At 39.7% G+C, this 19,290-nt stretch overlaps 1 protein-coding gene across 1 annotated transcript in view; it reads right to left on the minus strand.

Annotated features, from left to right (window-relative positions):
• Nucleotides 1-256: 256 nt before the first annotated feature.
• Nucleotides 257-19,290, minus strand: part of OTOL1 (otolin 1) — a 31,196-nt gene continuing 12,162 nt past the window's right edge. The window contains exons 2-5 of the mRNA XM_061416934.1: nucleotides 11,661-12,029; nucleotides 5,655-5,744; nucleotides 2,607-2,678; nucleotides 257-1,408 (exon numbers count right to left, since the gene is read on the minus strand). Coding sequence (XP_061272918.1) covers nucleotides 510-1,408; nucleotides 2,607-2,678; nucleotides 5,655-5,744; nucleotides 11,661-12,021 — 1,422 coding nt within the window. The 5' untranslated portion in view covers nucleotides 12,022-12,029 and the 3' untranslated portion in view covers nucleotides 257-509. The remainder of the gene's footprint in view (nucleotides 1,409-2,606; nucleotides 2,679-5,654; nucleotides 5,745-11,660; nucleotides 12,030-19,290) is intronic.

Genomic DNA, 19,290 nt, shown 5'->3' on the forward strand with positions numbered 1-19,290 from the left:
TTATTATTCTTTCTGTGTTTTCACCCTGAATTAAACTAACATGGGACTAGTTCCATTTCATTGGCAGGCAATCCTCCCAACAGAATTAGAAATTTCTGAGAAATATCTGCCCACTGTATGTTAGCTGTTAGCCTCATATTCACAAAGAAAAGAGTTATATACATTTTTATGAAATATAGGAAATATTTAGTAAGAATATATTTATTATAAATCTTCATATTTTATATACAGATATTGTTATTTAAAGGACATAAGAAATGCCATTATAATGCTAAAATGAAAAAACCTAGCTACAAAATTAATAGATACATGCTCTCAACTATGTGTAAATATTCTTAAAGGTGATGTCTTAAAATAGGAATTATTCAACCTAAGTGATATCATTTTTTCTTAATTTTTCTGTATTATTTTTATAATCATGAAAATAACAAAGGCTATTTTTCCCAACAGCACTACCCAATGTTACTTGACTTCTACTAAACCCAAACTACAGTGTTGAAGACATAAGATCATGGTGAAATGCTAGGGTTTTCATCTGGGTACAAAAGGAACCCAGTAAAAATGCTGTCATCCTCAGCACTGACATACACCCCATTCCAATCCTTTGAAACTTCCAGCCAGACTTGGTCCCCTGCTCTTAATTTCAGGATGATGAGGAGAGAGGTCTGGTCTATTTCATGGCCATAGAGCGTCTCTCTGGACTTGAACTGCTTCCTGTTCCAGGCCACCAGGCTGATCCGAGCAGGTCGGCCCCTCACGGTGATATGGTAGGAGAAAACGTAGGCCCCAGGAATACTACAGTTAAATTTCCCAGTGACAGGGCTATAATTCCCTTGGTCATTATAGATAACCTTATCAAACTTGATAGGGGCATTGGGAGGAGGGAAGGGCTTGGATAAAGCAGCACTGAAAGCCGACCGTGGGACTCTGGCCTGCTCCCCCTTGGAGCCCTTGAGGCCCCGAGAACCCTTCTTCCCGATCGACCCCCTGACCCCTTTGCTCCCCAGCTCGCCCTTGGGTCCCACGGGTCCCATGAGACCAGGAATTCCCAACTCTCCCTTTTCTCCTTTGACTCCTGGATCACCTGGCACCCCAGGAAGGCCATCTGAGCCACTTTTCCCTTCCATTCCATTATCTCCTTTGCTGCCTTTCTCTCCTTTCATGCCCTCCTCGCCTTTTTCTCCCTTTTCTCCCCTCTCCCCGGAATCTCCAGAGTAGCCCTTGTCCCCCACTTCGCCCTTCTCTCCCTTGGCACCAGGCTCTCCATTCAAGCCGGGTGCTCCTATAGGCCCTCTGTCTCCTTTATCTCCTTTGGTACCATTGGCACACGTGTCCCCCTTCGAGCCTTTTTGTCCTTTCACTCCCGTTGGGCCAATGTTTCCTGTGTCCCCCTTAGGACCAATTCCACCTGAAATGGAAAATTTAAATCATGGTTAAGGCTCACATAGGGTATGACCAGGATGCTATTATCAGTGTATGTATGTGCTCAGTCTGTGTTCAACTTTTTTGCTGCCCCATGGACTGTAACCCTCCAGGCTCCTCTGTCCATGGGATTTCCCAGGCAAGAATCCTGGACTAGGATGCCATTTCCTTCTCCAGGGGATCTTCCTGACCCAGAGATCAAACCTGCATCTCTTGCATCTCCTACATTGGCAGGCAGGTTCTTTACCAGCTGAGGCTATTATCAGAGAGCTCACAAAAGGAAATACAACCTAACTGGAACTGGAAGTCTGGTTCTCCCCTGAGCAATGGCGGCGCAGAGGAGACTCTTACACTGAGTCATTCAAATAAAGCTACTCTCTCATAAGGGGAAGAGCTAACGCTATTGAAAAGCAATAGCTTATACTTAGATATTGTGTATTTACTGTTAAGATGAGGCAGTATTAGAACTATAGTTGCCCATTGTGTTCTATTACACTTTGCGTTTTGGTCCAATCCAGGTATTCTCATACATCTCCACATTGCCCATCAAAACCCAGAATCTTCCAGGGAAAGAACCTCAACCCGGAAAGATTGAGGTATCTTTTCCCCAAGGACAGCTAGAGAGAGGAGCAGAGCTCAGATACTTCTATCATCTCCAGACTCCCAAACTAGTGCTGGTGACATTCCACCAATCAGTACACTGAATTATTAGATTATTAATTTATATTTCCCTTTGACCTCCTTGATAACTTTAAATACAAACAGGAAGAAAATTAAAGGCTATACCACACATGTGACCGCACACAATAGATATACTGATAAGCTTTTGAGAGTCCCTTGGACTGCAAGGAGATCCAACCAGTCTATCCTAAAGGAGATCAGTCCTGGGTGTTCATTGGAAGGACTGATGTTGAAGCTGAAACTCCAATACTTTGGCCAACTGATGCAAACAGCTGACTCATTTGAAAAGACCCTGATGCTGGGAAAGATTGAGGGCGGGAGGAGAAGGGGATGACAGAGGATGAGATGGTTGGATGGCATCACTGACTCGATGGACATGAGTTTGGGTAGGCTCCAGGAGTTGGTGATGGACAGAGAGACCTGGCATGCTGTGGTTCATGGGGTCTCAAAGAGTCGGACATGACTGAGCAACTGAACTGAACTGAACTGAACTGATAAGCTACCTGGTTCTCCAGGCTTTCCTGGGTATCCTGGAACTCCACTTGCTCCTTGGTCTCCACGTTCTCCCTTGAATCCTAAAATGATACCAAGATTAGCTTTTTTCCAGCTATATTAACCATGATATAACTAACATCTATTTCACACCTGTGTCACATTCCATTGTTTCCTTTATCAAAATGTGTAAAGGTAAAGACAATATGGGAAAAGAATTCATTGAGCATCATTAGGAACATTTTATTCCAATTGATGGTAAGCCATTTAAAGGATTTGGAGGTAGTGCCAAATCTCTTCAGAGTTCAGCTTTTGCCTCAGCAATCCTGTAGCTTTTCAGATCTCATACAAAACTCATGATATTCTGCTTTACATTATATATGTCTGTGTTTGTGTGCTTCCTATTATGAATTTTGAATGACAGTTAAAAAGTCCTCTTTTTTATATTCCTCACAATGTCTGAGAAATAGTGCCATGCACTATATAAGCTGACACAGAGTACAACATTTTGCAATCAGCTAAAACTATTCGTGGTAAAAACCCACCTAGGAAAAAAATATTGTCCTTGACATACATAGAGCATCAAGGAAAAGCTGATTTTCTCTTTGTTTGGATGTTTTTCATATGATCTTTGGGCAAATTATAAAACTGAAAATTCATGTTTGAAAAAAATTAAAATATCCAAGGGTTTAAATATTTGCTGTACTACCACAAAATGAACTTTTATATGGGCCTGGCCAAAGGCCAAAGATATTATAGTACAGCCACTCTAGATTTATTTTAATTGTAAATAATAGCAAAAATAATAGTAATAACAATAACTAACTCTCACTTAGCATTTACTTTGCACCATGTAATGTTCCAAACTCTTACCATGAATTTTTACATTTCAACCTTTTTAAATATAATATTAACATTTATTTGATAATAAAACAGTCTCTAATATAACAGAGAAACTCACATAACAAAGCACATTTCATCACCTGGGACGTTTTTCATTTCCAAAAGTCTGTAGCATTTCCCATCAAGAAAGATAGAGCAGATATTTTTGTCAACACTTTTATCACAGAAGAAACGTAGGCATGAAAAAGTTTAGAAATCTGTACATAGTCAAACATGATTGTATATAATATTGGTTGGCATCAATTTGCCAGCCATATTATTTATGATATAACCAACATATTTTGTTCCATTTTTGCAAGGGAAAAAGAAACCCTAAACCAAATTAAAAGTCATGAGAAGAGACTCAGCCAAATTTCATAAGACTAGCTAGAGAAATCCACCCCTCGCCCCCACCATAAGCCAGTCAGCAGAGTTTTCTAAGTAACTGATAATGGCTCCTCCATTATCATTCCACATGAAATTTAAATTTTGGAAATTAACCCATAGGCCATCAGGAAAATTCTGTGTACCTTTCAAGGGAACATAACTATGAATGGAAGTGAAGGAATAATTCTATTCCCAGTCCTTGTCAATATTCATATCCTGACCTTCACTGCACAGTTATTCTGATTCTTGAGTTCATTTAAAGAGTTTAACTACTTACAATGAACTTACTCAATCAGATAAAATTATCCAAAATGCAGTCATACTACTCATTTATTTTTTTTCACTGTAAGTCTTAAGCAAGAGTCCAAGTTAAGTGGAAGTAAAAGGAAAGTACAGTTGTCACTTTATAGACTGGCTAAATGAATTTCTACTTTTGATCCTTCATCAGAAGCATATTCTTAAGAACTTTATTTTACAATACTTCCCTGTTTTTTTCTTCTACTTGCAGAAGTCTAACTTCCAAATGTATGAATCACTGGGGAAGTTCATCACTCATCTTTATTTCACAGAGCTTTCTGCTAACATAATTCAGCCACAGAAGGATTAAATGTTTCCGAGAATGAAAATCGCCTAACTGACAAGTGTGAAGTGGCTCTCTCTTACCTTAGCATCTTTTTTGAGTAATTACTTCACTGAATGTTCTACTAGAAACGAGTTAGGCAGTTCCTGAGCCATGCAGAGTGTGATGTATAGATGATATTAGATTTTTTGACATGTGACACTGAGGCTAAAACATTTACCTTGATGGATAGATGGTATTTCTACAGGCTGGTGGTATTCCCTGAGGAATTTCTAAATGTCCCAATGAATCTGTAACCTTCCTTCAATACCTCAAAGCACTTACAGAGCCAGGGATTTCCCTGGGCAGGACACCCTCTTTGCTGATAAATCTATGGAATTATAGAATTTCTGAGCTGGAAAAGATCTAGTAAAGCACACAAAACAACAGATCTTCTTTAAACAGAGTATAAAGAAATATATAGTCTAGTCCCTCAATATCCAGGTGAGGTAAAGTGATGGGTCCAAGGTCACTGCAATTAGCCTGATGTCTTCTATTTTAATTCAGTTTTCTTCCCACCGTTGACACACCCCTGATTTGAGGGTGAGCTAAAGGATATGTCATATTTTTCTTAGCAGGTAGGCCATTTGCCTAAATGGAATATTCTAGAGGATTGCCTGCTCTGATTAGTTTTATCTAGTAGGAAGTTAATTTGCATCATAAAGAAGAACTCAAATGGGAATATATAGGAAAAGATCCCCTTGAATTCTCTGACAGTCCAGTGGTTAGGGCTCTGTGTTCCACTGCAGAAGACATGGGTTTGATCCCTGGTCAGGGAATTAAGACCCTGCAAACTTCAAGCTGTTGGCTAATTAAAAAAAAAAAAAAAGAAAAGTACACTTCCCCAGAATGTGTATGCCCTGTGGCTCCCAGTCACTGGGTCAGCCAGGTGGACTATGAGAAATAGGAAAGGTGTGTGTGTGTGTATGTGTGTGTGTGTGTGTGTATTGTGAAAGAGAGATTACCAGGCAAGTTTAAAATTCTCAATTGGCTATTTATAAAGTTAACATTTTAATATCAAATGCAACTCACACTATGTCTTACCAAGTTTTTACATTTTAAAAACTTGATCCACCTGCAAGAAGCTGGTATTTTCTTAGCAAGCTGCTCTTCTTAAAAATGATGCAGAACATCTGTTGAGTTTCAACATGAAATGAATATAATCACCTACCTTTCTCTCCTTTCTGGCCTTTTGGACCTTGGGGTCCAACAATTCCTGGTGACCCTGGGATCCCTATATTACCAGCCTCTCCCTTAAAACCTGGAAATGAGATTTAAAAACCATCAGGGCAGGAAAATTCTCTTTTGAAATTCACTAGTTCAAAAAAAGCAGTCACTTTATTGATGCCAATGACTATCAGTGTAGTAATGATAAGATCTGGGTGAAAATAAACTATTACAGAGTTCTAAGGACAATATTTTTGTCTGATTTGCAATTTTGCACTACCTGAATAGATAAATTGAGCCCATTAGTACTTGTCACTGAATTCATGGCAGTGATCAAATGATTCAGAGAAGCAGTACTATATCAAACAATAGGAACAAAATACCTGACTATTAAGCTCATGTGGACTGCACTTTCAAATAAGAAGTAAAACCAGAATACCTAGCACTGTGGGTTTTCCCATTCCTTCTCTTATCCATTGACTCAGGAACTGAGACTACTGCAGAGTCCTATACATCAAGCATCCAGCTAGGTGTCAAGAATCAGCCATCAACATTCCAGCAGCCCCTTTTCCCCCATGGAGCTGAGAGCCCATAAAAGAGAAACGTGAGCAAATTACCACAAAAATAAATAGAAATGGCTACACTGCTATTAGCAATGTGAAGAAAAGAAGAAGTTCCTATTGTAGATTGTGGTTAAAAAAAATTAACTTATGGGAACAGAGTAGACATCCTGGGGAAAAAAGGGGCATTAAGCTAAGACACAATGAACAAATTAGAATTTTCCAAGACCAAAAAGAAAAGATGAGTATTTCGGGAAAAACAGCAATGGAAAAGACCATGAACAGACCTAGTGATCAGGGTAAAGAAGGCCAAGGGGCAGATGGTGCGGGGTTCATAACATCACTAGTTCCTTGCTTGTCCCAGCAGCCTGGATCCCTTCCACTTACCTGGACCACACATAGACCCAGGCCAAAGACAATTATCCTTTCTACAACTCCAGCCTTGTTTAAGCATAGGAACTGTTTTGCAACCCCTGACTAGAATAATTTGTGGCCAGTTTCTTTGAAAGTTAACCCTATAGATAAGTGCACTCAATTAAATTGTAATCTTTCATCTTAATTATTATAATTAATGCTGATGGAATGCAGAAAATTATATTCAATCTGTCGAATTTCCTTTTTGAAAGAACATTGTATTTGTTTGGATGAAGCACTTTAATAAATTGCTTGCAACAGAGGTTAAGGCTGAAGGCACACTTAAACGGTGGTTAAGCTCCTCTGTCTAGAAAAGCAGGAAGAGCAGAAAGGAAAGTAATGGAAAATAAATGGGAGGGTGGAGTGGGGCAGAAGCAAGCAAGGTCAGTCAGTCACTGTGCAATGACCCCCTTCTTCATGACACCCAAATGCCTAATGTGGTCATGAGGGAAATAATAAAGGGCAGTGTCCAGGTTGGCACAGGGAGCACAAAGCAAGTGTCTGCAGAGTACAAGGGGGTACTGGGGCTACTCTTCCATCTACATCATGGTTGCTGCTGCTGCTAAGTCACTTCAGTCATGTCTGACTCTGTGCAACCCCATAGACGGCAGCCCACCAGGATCCCCGTCCCTGGGATTCCCAAGGCAAGAACACTGGAGCGGGTTGCCATTTCCTTCTCCAATGCATGAAAGTGAAAAGTGAAAGTCAAGTCGCTCAGTCATATCCGACTCTTAGCAACCCCATGGACTGCAGCCCACCAGGCTCCTCCATCCATGGGATTTTCCAGGCAAGAGTACTGGAGTGGGGTGCCATTGCCTTCTCCGACATCATGGTTAGTTTAGTGTAAATAACAGAAGACTAGACTTAATTGAACAGCTGGGGCTGGAAGCTGCAAAAATTTAGTTTGATTCCAAGTTGAACACTCTCAGGTTACATGACCTCTAGAATTACATAAAATTCTCTGAAATGCAATTAAATCATCCACTGACATGTAATAATATTTTAAACATTTTCTACAAAGATGAGAAACAATAAAGTGCTTAAGAGTTCTTGGCACACAGTAGGTAGCTCGGTCATGTCTGACTCTTTATGACCCTATGGACTGCAGCACGCCAGGCTTCCCTGTCCACCAACTCTCAGAGCTTACTCAAACTCATGTCCATTGAATCAGTGATGCCATCCAACCATCTCATCCTTTGCTGTCCCCGTCTCCTCCTGCCTTCAATCTTTTCCAGCACCAGGGTCTTTTCCAAAGAGTCAGTTCTTCGAATCAGGTGGTCAAAGTACTGGAGTTTCAGCTTCAGCATCAGTCCTTCCAATGAATACTCAGGATTGATTTCCTTTAAGACTGACTAGTTTGATCTCCTTGCAGTCCAAGGGACTCTCAAGAGTCTTCTCCAGTACCACATTTCAAAAGCATCAATTCTTCAGTGCTGTACTTTCTCTATGGCCCAACTCTCACATCCATACATAGCTACTGGAAAACCAGAATTTTGACTATATGGACTTTGTTGACAAAGTAATGTCTCTGCATTTTAATATGCTGTCTAGGTTTGTCATAGCTTTTCTTCCAAGGAGCAAGCATCTTTTAATTTCATGGCTGCAGTCACCATCTGCAGTGATTTTGGAGCCCAGACATCTTGGAGTGCAAAGTCAACTGGGCCTTAGGAAGCACCACTATGAACAAAGCTACTAGAGGTGATGGAATTCCAGCTAAGCTATTTCCAGTCCTAAAAGATATTGCTGTTAAAGTGCTGCACTCAGAATACCAGCAAATTTGGAAAACTCAGCAGTGGCTACAGGACTGGAAAAGGTCAATTTTCACTCCAATCCCAAGAAGGGCCGTGCCAAAGACTTGTTCAAACTACCACACAATTGCACTCATCTCACATGCTAGTAAAGTAATGCTGAAAATTTTCCAAGCTAGGTTTCAACAGTATGTGAACCAAGAACTCCCAGATGTTCAAGCTGGATTTAGAAAAGCCTGAGGAACCAGAGATCAAATTGTCAACATCCATTGGATCACAGAAAAAAGCAAGAGAATTCCAGAAGAACATCTGCTTCATTTACTAGCTAAAGCCTTTGATTGTGTGGATCACAACAAACTGTGGAAAATTCTTAAAGAGATGGGAAGACCAGACCACCTAACCGACCTCCTGAGAAATCTGTATGCAGGTCAAGAAGCAACAGTTAGAACTGGACATGGAACAGACTGGTTCCAAACTGGGAAAGAAGTACATTAAGGTGTATATTGTCAGCCTGCTTATTTATCTTATATGCAGAGTACATCATGCTAAATGCAGGGCTGGATGAAGCACAAGCTGGAATCAAGTTTGCCAGGAGAAGTATCAATAATCTCAGATATGTAAATAACACCACCCTTATGGCAGAAAGTGAAGAGGAACTAAAGAATCTCTTGATGAAAGTGAAAGAGGAGAGTGAAGAAGCTGGCTTAAAACTCAACATTCAAAAAACTAAAATCATGGCATCCAATCCCATCACTTCATGGCAAATAGATGGGGAAACAATGGAAACAGTGATAGGTAGCTATTATCATAACTGAATTAATGAAAGAAGCTGGAGATAAAAGTTTCAAATGGAATTTTATCTTTGCAAGATATTAGATACAGCTGTATACTTCAAAATACTTTCATTCAGAAACTGTAAAATTAGGTTCATGACTTTTTAAAATCTACAGTTATTACTTACATCACAGTAGATGATACAAATGTGATATATGTAATGTATGTGTGTTCATGTGACCAAGAACTAACAGATAACGAAAAAAATAAATAGTTGGGTTTGAGCAGATTTACTTTCATCTTCAAGTTTGTTTAATGTTTTTATACAACATTAAACATTACACATTACTACAATGTTTTTGACAAAATCATGGTTACCAAAGAGGGAAGGGAATCAGGGAAGGATAAATTAAGAGTTTGGGATTAGCAGATATATACTAGTATATATAAAGTAAATAAACAACAAGGTCCTACTGTGTATCACAGGAAACTATATTCAATATGCTGTAATAAACTGTAATGGAAAAATACGAAAAAGAATATGCATATATGGGCTTCTCTGGTAACTCAGATGGTAAAGAATCTGCATGCAATGCAGGAGACCCAGGTTCAAATCCTGGGTTGGGAAGATCCCCCGATAAAGGCAATGGCAACCCACTCCAGTATTCTTACCTGGAAAATTCCATGGGTGGAGTATCCTGGTAGGTTACAGACCAGAGGATCACAAAGAGTTGGATACGACCGAGTGACTGAACTGAACTGAACTGAGTGACTCCCACTTTCACTTTTTTCTTTTCATTTATATATATATATAAATTGAATCACTTTGCCATACATCAGAATCTAACACAACACTGCAAATCATCTATGCTTCAATTAAACAAATAAATAATACAAGAAAACAATGTTTTTGAAACACTGGTAAAGCTAGAAAAAATATCTATGAATCTCAAAAACAGGATCCTATCAGGTTCAGAATATTGCACAGGATAAGAAAAGACTCCTACTACAGCTAACCAGAAAAATAAACACAGTTTATTGAGCATGTGTTCTATTCTAGGCATCACACTGAGACCTTGTATATAACCTCATTCAGTTCTCTTGACGACTCCATGAAGCTGCCATTATTCTTATCCCATTTTACTATTTTAGAAACTGACACTTGGAGTGCTAATGAACTTTCCCCAAGGTAGGACCGTGACAGCTTGACCTTCTGAACTCTCAAACAGTCTGTCTATGGCAGAGCTAGTCAGACTAAGATATATGCATGTCCCAGGCAGTCCAATAACGTGGCACACCTTTAGAATATATGTCCTGGGTATTTGGAGTCTCAGCTCTGAGAACAGCCTAGCTAAATCCATCAGTGTAAGACAAAAGCCCTGGATGTTATAGGCTTAGAAAACAGTTTAGCAACCAGCTGTGTTTACTTGACCTCCCATTCCCCCCAAGCAGCTTTCCAGCCAGACTTGATACTGACAGAAACCCTGGTAAATAATATAATTTCCTTAGTCTCATTAGGTCGCCAGTAATGTTGTGGCAACTCTGAAATCTCAGGACCCCAGACTCCTACCCAGCTCCCTTCCCCTTCAATTTCACCTCTGCATAAACACCGATCACATTTCCCAAAAGGTACCTGCAATAGGATGAAATGAATGAGAAGCTTAATGAGGATGTGGAGTTTCTGATTTTATGACTTTAAATCCTTCAGGCAAGACACAACAAATATTTATATGTAATTCTGTCAGGGAATAATGGATTTGAAACTGACATTCTGGTCTCACTTTTACCTTGAATTTACTGCTGTAGGACATGGGAAAGCTGAAATGTAGTACAATAAAAGTGAGAGTATATTCGTACTGTATGCATTAAAGACATTTAGAAACTTTGAAATATTTAACCATGATGTTCAATGAAGACTATTGGGCAAGGAGACAGTGCTGCCTCAGAATTTCAATGAGAAGCACACTGAATCCTGCCTTTATTCTCCGCCTCACAGGTGTTCTGTTGCTAATCCTAACTACAAATAGCACTCCCAAAATCCATCAGTCAGTACTCATCCTCACTAGACCACAGAACTTTCACTTCACCTTTTTACATGAGCCACTAATGAGATGACTGCATAACTGGAAGAACCACATACCAGTCTACTGTCGGGAGGCTCAGTCTCTGCTCTGACCAGCACCATCCAATAGAACCTTCTGCAACGATGGAAATGCTCTGAATCTGTGCTGCCCTTTGGCCACTTGTGGCTGCTGAGCACTTGAAATAGGGCCAGTGTGACTGAAGAACTGAAATTTTAATCTCGTTTCATTTTAATATTAATAGCTGCACATGTGACTCTGCTTAGCACACTGGGCAACAGAACCCATTGCATTTGTCACATTGTTACACCTAGGCTTGTCCCACTGGCATGATGGTGTAGAAACCCTCGGGCAATTCCACCACCAATCCACTACCTCTCAACGCTAAGTTTGTACAAGTGGGAAATATATGGCTTCATGTATTTTCAAATACCTGGCTTTCCAGTCTGTCCCGGTTCTCCCTTTTGCCCCGGTCCAGATGAACAGCAATCACAGCAATTCAAGAAGAAATCAGCGGTGTCAAGAGTGAGGTTTTCGGAGGGGAAGAGAGTGGCAGCATCAAAGGCAGAATCAAGGACTAAGGGGTCAGGGGTTGGCTCTGCCCTTTCAGCCGCATCTCTGAAGGGGGCTCCTTCTTCTGGAGGTAGGCCACTGGATGGCTTTGGGCCCTTTGGCATCTCTTTTCCCTCAGATTTCTTCATGAATTTGGTGTATGGTGTGGTCTTGGCTACTGCGTCCATACTAGCAATAACCAAAATAATAAAAATGGCACAAAACCAAGAAAACATCCACATGTTTGAGGCTGAAAGATACAATGGGAATATATACACATATCATGTGAGAACCAAATGAAAAGACTAAATGATATAGATATATACCTATATGAGAGGGATATATATACATAAATGAACCATAAGAATGAACAGTATGCATAATACTAAATGATTTATCTATTTTATATGTAAACGTATGCTTCAATCACAACAGAATATTTTATTGACTTAAAGTACTCACTGTAAGGAACATTTGCTTCAATTCTCCTTTCTGGTTGTTTTCCTACTGTTACATGTGCTAAAATATTGCTCTCAATCATTCAAATCATCTTGCCAAATAGAAAACATGATCTATAATAAATGCAACATATATTCTTACTAGCTCATGTACTCTGTGGAAAACAAATAAGTATAAAATCCTGACTGATCTCACTCAGATTTATAGGAATCAAATGCATTCATGTTAGAGGGAGATGAAAAATATTGAGCTGAATAGTTTATTTCAGCAAACTCAATTATTTCAAGAAAAAAATACTGGTAAAGTGTCCTTAAATCTACTCAGGAAAATAGTCTTGTTGTGACAGCAATCTTTTGGAATCTGTTGTAATAAATGGAGAGAGAGAATGAAAAGTCATAAATTTAAATATATGCTATATCTTTATATTCTTCACATGTCATTTAACTCTCTGATTCTTTGCTTTATAATTTGAGGGGTTTTTTTCTGAAAACTCACATTTCTCTTTGTATTATTTTAAAAAGCCAAATAGTGGCTATTCTTATTAAAGTTTTTATCAATGTTCACAGGGACATAAGGTTCCTAATGAAATGAAATTTTGATCATAGTATTCCATTCCACAGAAACTCCCAGCATTCCAGTGACTGCTAACAGATAGCCAGGGTTAGAAATGCATGGCTTCTGAACAGAAAAGGAAGGCATGATTAGGATAAATAGTAAGAGAATAAAGAGAGTGGAAATACAGATAGTAACATCTACTGTGTATAGAAGCCCTACAAAGAGTAGGCACCTTACATTCATCAATCCAATCTGTTCTCAAAGCAGCTCTGCCAGGCAGGTGACATACTCACCTTCACAGATGAGAAAACAGGTACTAATTGCTTACGTACCTTATCAAGATCACACAATCTGCGAGTTATTAATTCAGAACTTAAATCCAGGTCTGTTTAATATCAAAGCCTCCACCCTTCCCCACAAATCATGTGATATTTATACAGATGAGATTAAAGGACAATAAATCCAAGGGTAGGATCAATGAAAGAGCACTAGAGGAGACAGATATAAATCAAAGCAGATGAGAAGGGATAAGGGATGCTGTATTTCCAATATTATATAAAGATCCAAAAATGCGAACCTTCTTTTAAGCTGCTTTTGCTACTATATTTATCCTTTCAACCAACATTAACTGAATACTAACAGTGTTACAAGCACTGAGAAATTATATGTAGTGAGATATGATACTATAGACTAAGCTATGGCCTCTGTTATGGACACAAAGGTCTGTCTAGTCAAAGCTATGGCTTTTCCAGTAGTCACGCATGGATGTGAGAGTTGGACTATAAAGAAAGCTGAGCACCAAAGAATTGATGGTTTTGAACTGTGGTGTTGGAGAAGACTCTTGAGAGTCCCTTGGACTGCAAGGAAATCAAACCAGTCCATCCTAAAGGAAATCAGTCCTGAATATTCATTGGAAGAACTGATGCTGAAGCAGAAACTCCAATACTTTGGCCACCTGATGCAAAGAACTGACTCACTGAAAAAGCCCCTGAGTCTGGGAAAGATTGAAGACAGGAGGAGAAGGGGCTGACAGAGGATGAAATGGTTGGAAGGCATCACTGACTCAATGGAATGAGTTTGAGCAAACTCCAGGAGTTGGTGATGGACAGGGAAGCCTGGCATGCTGCAGCCCATGGGGTTGCAAAGAGTTGGACACAACTGAGTAACTGAACCGAACGGATGGCTTCTGCCCTCAGGGGGTTGACAATCTAGTAGCAAAGATAAGAAACTACAAAAGCAAAGAGGAAAGTGTGAAGAGCAGATGGTTATAAAGCATCTCTCCAAATACAGATCTTGCACCCCTTCTTCCCCCATCCCTGTAAGACTGAACACATACACGTGGTCACTGTGCATCAGTCAGCTAAACCCAGCCCCAGCCAAAACCAGACACAAAAATATTCTGCTTAGATATAATACAGTTCAACTTTCATGAGTTCATACAATTGCATTCAATGAAACATTCATTTGTTCAACAAACATTTACTTGAGCATCTAAGAAGAGTCAGGAACTGTGCTGGGTCATACAAATAAATAAAATCAGTAAGGATCCTGTCTGCAGTAAATATCCAAACATGGCAAAAAGCCAAAGTACAAAATACGGAAAGTGAAATACTAGACACTTTCAATTTTCTCACCACTTTGCTATAAAAATAATTCGAGTTCACAAAATGCTGTATTAATGTTCTGCCATTGTTTATGTTCTTTTAAGCAAATGAGGTTATATAGGGAAATAACCAGGGTTTTTTTTTTCCTCACTGAAATATATCTGTGTTATTCTCCTTGGCACAGCAAGTTATTTTTGATCCTGAAAACATGTTATGATAGCCCCTTGGTAAACCAGTCCTGAGGTGGCAAATAAGAGATAGCTGTTGAACGGGGGAAGGGAGAAAACTAACAATGAGATCATGACAGGCATTTTCCAGGCAATTTATAATTATTATTATAATTACATCACACATAAACCATGAAAAGTAAGATTTCCTATGCCCACATAATGGATTATAAAACTGAGGCAAAGAGAGGTTGAGTAGCCTGCCTGAGATCACAGTATTAGTCTGGAGCAGAGCTGGGATTAAAACCTAAATCCATTTGACTCCAAAATCAACCCAACCACTCCTTGCTGTGCTGGGCTGCCTGGGGATGAATGAGTGATCAGAGATGCTGCACAACAAGCCGAGTTAGGCCCTTCACAGAGCCCACCTAAGGCCCTGCAGTGAGAGAAAGTGGTTTCTCACAAACAAGAAATGGGAACTTAATGGGAGACATGAGGAAGAAGAGAGATGAGATGTCTGGCTCTGATCATGGAACATACTTGTGTGGGGCAGTTACAGAGGGGAGCACAGCCCATCCAAAAAGAGGCTAAAGGTCCACAGAAAGGAAAGAACAGAGCTACCCAATTTTGGGAAGGTGTTTGGTGTCCCTGACTGAGGGTGTGGATTGTCCTCATAAGTATCTTCCTTGTAATGTGGCTTCCTGCTTCCCAATTTAAATGCAGATATTAAAGGATAATGTCATCAGTACTTGAAGATTTGATGAGGCTCCCTAAGAACTTGGAGATGAGGAAAACATGAATCCCTTTCCAAAAGTGCTGATAGCAACCTGACTGATGGTGCACAGATATTATTTCCTTTTAACTATAGATCGTTTTCATATTTGTGTAAACACACGAAAACCAGCCCGCAAAACCTTCACAATGAGTCTAGCAAGTGAGGGCACTTGACCAAACTCTAAGTCACTAGAACAAAAAACATGACTTAAATGCTAAGTCTGAAGATAAACATAGATATAAATCTTAACAGAGGGGTTAGAAGTAAAGATCTAAAAGGAGATTGAGGTCCCCAGTTAACATAAATATAGTAAAAGCCCTTTTACTCCTCCTGAAAGTTGCCCAGACTGTAAGCATTTCAAGAGTAGAAAGTTGCGTCTCTTTTGTTTCTATGTCCCCAGGGCCTAGGACAATATGTATCCCATAAATTTTTTCTAAACTGAAATGAAGTAGTAGATTGCATTATTGTCTCCAATTGTCTCCCATCCTTCCCTGTACTCATACTCTTTGCTATATAGGTTTTTCACGGTCTCCCATGAAGAATGAGGTCTATACTCCAATCCTTTGACTTTGAGTTCAGCCATGTGACTTTGGCCAGTAGAATGAGGTGGAAATAACAGGGCACCATTTCCAAGTCTAAGTTTCAAGAGCCCTTACATGTTTCTACTTGCTGTCTTGCACTTTGGCCATTGCCATGAGAAGGATATGCATGGCTGAGCTTGCTTGTCACAAAAGACAATGAAAGACACACAGAGCAGAGCTGGCCCAGGTAAGCTGCTCCAGCCCAAGACAATCTGGATGAAAGTCCCCACCTGATCCACAGACATGTGACTGAATGCAGGTGAGACCAGTTGAAGCCAATTTAGATTGGACAACCCTCACTGATCCCACAGATATGCTCCAGTTATCTACCACTGTGTTACACAGTTCCTCAAACTCAGTGACTTTAACCATTTTACCAGAACTCATAAAGTCACAGGTCAGGAATTTGGTTGGGAAGATCCCTGGAGAAGGGAAAGGCCACCCACTCCAGTATTCCTGCCTGGAGAATTCCATGGACTGTGTAGTCCATGGGGTCACAAAGAGTTGGACACAACTGAGTGATTTTCACTATTTAGATGATTCTTCTGTTCTATGAAGCATCAACTAAGGTCACTCAGCAGTATTCAGCTGATGCATGGGTTGTGCAGGGAGACTTCACTATAAATTCAGTTCCTTAATAAAAGTGGAGGGGCGGGGGGCGGGGGAAGCTGAGCTCATCAATCACAATAGTCTCCCTAGCATGCTAGGCTCAAGATTGTCAAATTTCATCAATCAGACCTCAGGGTTCCCAAAAAGACAGCTCCCAGAACATTAAAGCTGCCAGTCTCCTTAGGCTGTACCTGAGAACTGGAAGCAACACTTTTATTGAATTCTGCTAATTAGAGCAGTCACAGAGGCCAGCCAGACTCCAAAAGAAGGGGCATAGACCCCCATCTCTCACTGGAAGAAGAGCCAAATAATCTTTGGCTGTTTTGAATCCACCACAGACACTCAAACTATAATCTGTAAACCATGGAGTGAGTTTGGGAAAGATTAGGTAGCAAAAACTGTTACCAATAGTTCCAGCTTCTAGGCTAACACTATATTGCTACAACTGAGACAAAAATGACTAAGCAGCTTCCAGGCAGCCCCATTTTACCTTTGCCCAGCAGCAGGGATCCTATATGCTCCTCCCCCTTGTCAATCAGCCCGCACGGTCCTGGATGTTGCCCCCATTCAAAGTTCTTAAGCAGAAACTGGGCCATCCCTTGATGAAATTTATTATGGGCTTGTTTGCTAAGTCGCTTCAGTCGTGTCTGACTCTTTGCAACCCTATGGACTGTAGCCCACCAGGCTCCTTTGTCCATGGGGAGTCTCCAGGCAAGAATACTGGAGTGGTTGCCATGCCCTCCTTCGCGGGATCTTCCCGAACCAGGGATCAAACCCGAATCTCCTGTGGCTCCTGCACTGCCAGCAGATTCTTTACCACTGAGCCACCCAGGAAGCCCGAGATCCTATTAGAAAGGATTTTAAAGATTCTCCAGTATTCATGGAGAGAGGAGCCTGGCAGGCTACAGTCCACGGGGTTACAAAGAGTCAAACACGACTGAGCGACTATCACTCATTCAAAGATACTTCAACCTTGAATGTGCATCTAACCTTGAGATTCTGTGATGTGGTTTTATAACAAAATTTTATCAATGTATGAAAATGAATTCATATCATAAAATTTCATTGTAAATACAAGGGACATTACATTTCTTCTAAATCTGTGTTCGTTAAGTTAGTGCCTATGTTCAGGAGGATGATCTTTAAAGATGTATTAGTTCTTTTCCAAAAACAAGTGGAAATTTAAGTTATATATTTATACCAACTTAATAATGTGTATTTGTAAGATGATTAGAAAGTTTTATGTTGACACTAGGGCCATGAATTTAAATAAATTTAATCAATGACTAGCAAGTAATATAGTATAAGGACTAAAAGTCACTGGCTTTGTAGACAGTGAGAACTGAGTACAGGATTCAGATCTATTTATGAGTTGTTTGATTGGGAGCAAAGTCTTGGCCCCTTGTCTTTTAATGGAGATAATAACAGTAGAGAAATCTTGTACAGTGAGACTTAATGTATAATGCATGAAGCGCTCTTAAAACAGTGTCCTTAGTTGTTACTGTTGGCTATTATTTTTAGTTAGGATTAGAGGTAATGAAATTAACTAGCCAGAAATAGTATTTTAAAGCAATGACAAGTATTTCCTGTTCTCATACTGTTGCAGATTGGCATTTGGCACCATTTCCATCCCTTTTTATGGTCTCCCTTTTATCTCAGGGACTCAAAGTCTGAAAATCATTTTTCCCAGAATCTTTTTCCATCAAGGATCCAGTTTAGTCTCTGCCAGTGAGAAACATTTGTGTGGATGTGGAAGACCTTTTAGTGACCTTGTGGACTTGGGCAGAATTGAAGTTTTGCACTGTTTTCTGGTACAACAACATGATTCCCTGCCTATATGATTCCATGTAGGTGGCTGCAAAGTTCTGATTCTCTAAAGGCTGGTAACAAACCACAGAGCTAGTGGCAGTCCTTCTGCCCTGTTCTCCTTCCTCTTCAACAAGGGCATGAACACCTAATTACTTGTATCAAATCCCCTCCTGCCTGACACACCTACAGTGGTCCCAGACTAAATCCTGCTATATTCTTCTTCTTTTTTCTCCATTTGCTTTTACTTCTACTTCTCTTAATATAAATTCTTGGCCTGTTTTATATCCAAAACAGGATATTCTTTTTCTTAACCCAATCACTCCTCATCCATCCACAACATCTTAACCTCTTAGAAACTAGCTGGATCAAATTATATCTGCAAAAATTTTGTCAAAAGATCCTCCACAATGTTCTGAGCCTGAGAATATATAATCCTCAACAAGGATATATCCCAGGTGCATTCTTGAATGTTGATTCCAGTAGAAATATGAAAGCTTTTGAAATAATTTTAGGCACATGGATAGGTGTGAATATGCAGCCGAGCTGTAACAGTAATGATCTTTTAACCTTATGCAGAGAATAATTCCTCTCTGACACTTGTATAGTTATATAAGATTATAAGATGGACTTTTATGTGTATAACATTCCTTTCCTGTGTGAACATTTTAGTTTCTCACAACATTTCATTATGACCAATATTCCATGATGTATTCCTTCTTATATCCATGTTTCACATTCATTCATCCTTTAATTCAGTCAGAAAATGTTTATTAAACACCCTTTCTGTATAGACATACTAAATGAAGGAGTTACAGAACAAATATCTGCTCCCATAAAACTTGCACTCCACTGGGAGTAATAAACATCTGATGATAAAAAATTCAATATTTCAGACTGTAATAAGTGCTGTCGAAGAAATAAATAGGGTTACTTGATAAAGAGATGGCAACCC

The sequence above is a fragment of the Bos javanicus genome, chromosome 1 (assembly GCF_032452875.1).
Source record: "Bos javanicus breed banteng chromosome 1, ARS-OSU_banteng_1.0, whole genome shotgun sequence".
NCBI lineage: Eukaryota > Metazoa > Chordata > Mammalia > Artiodactyla > Bovidae > Bos > Bos javanicus.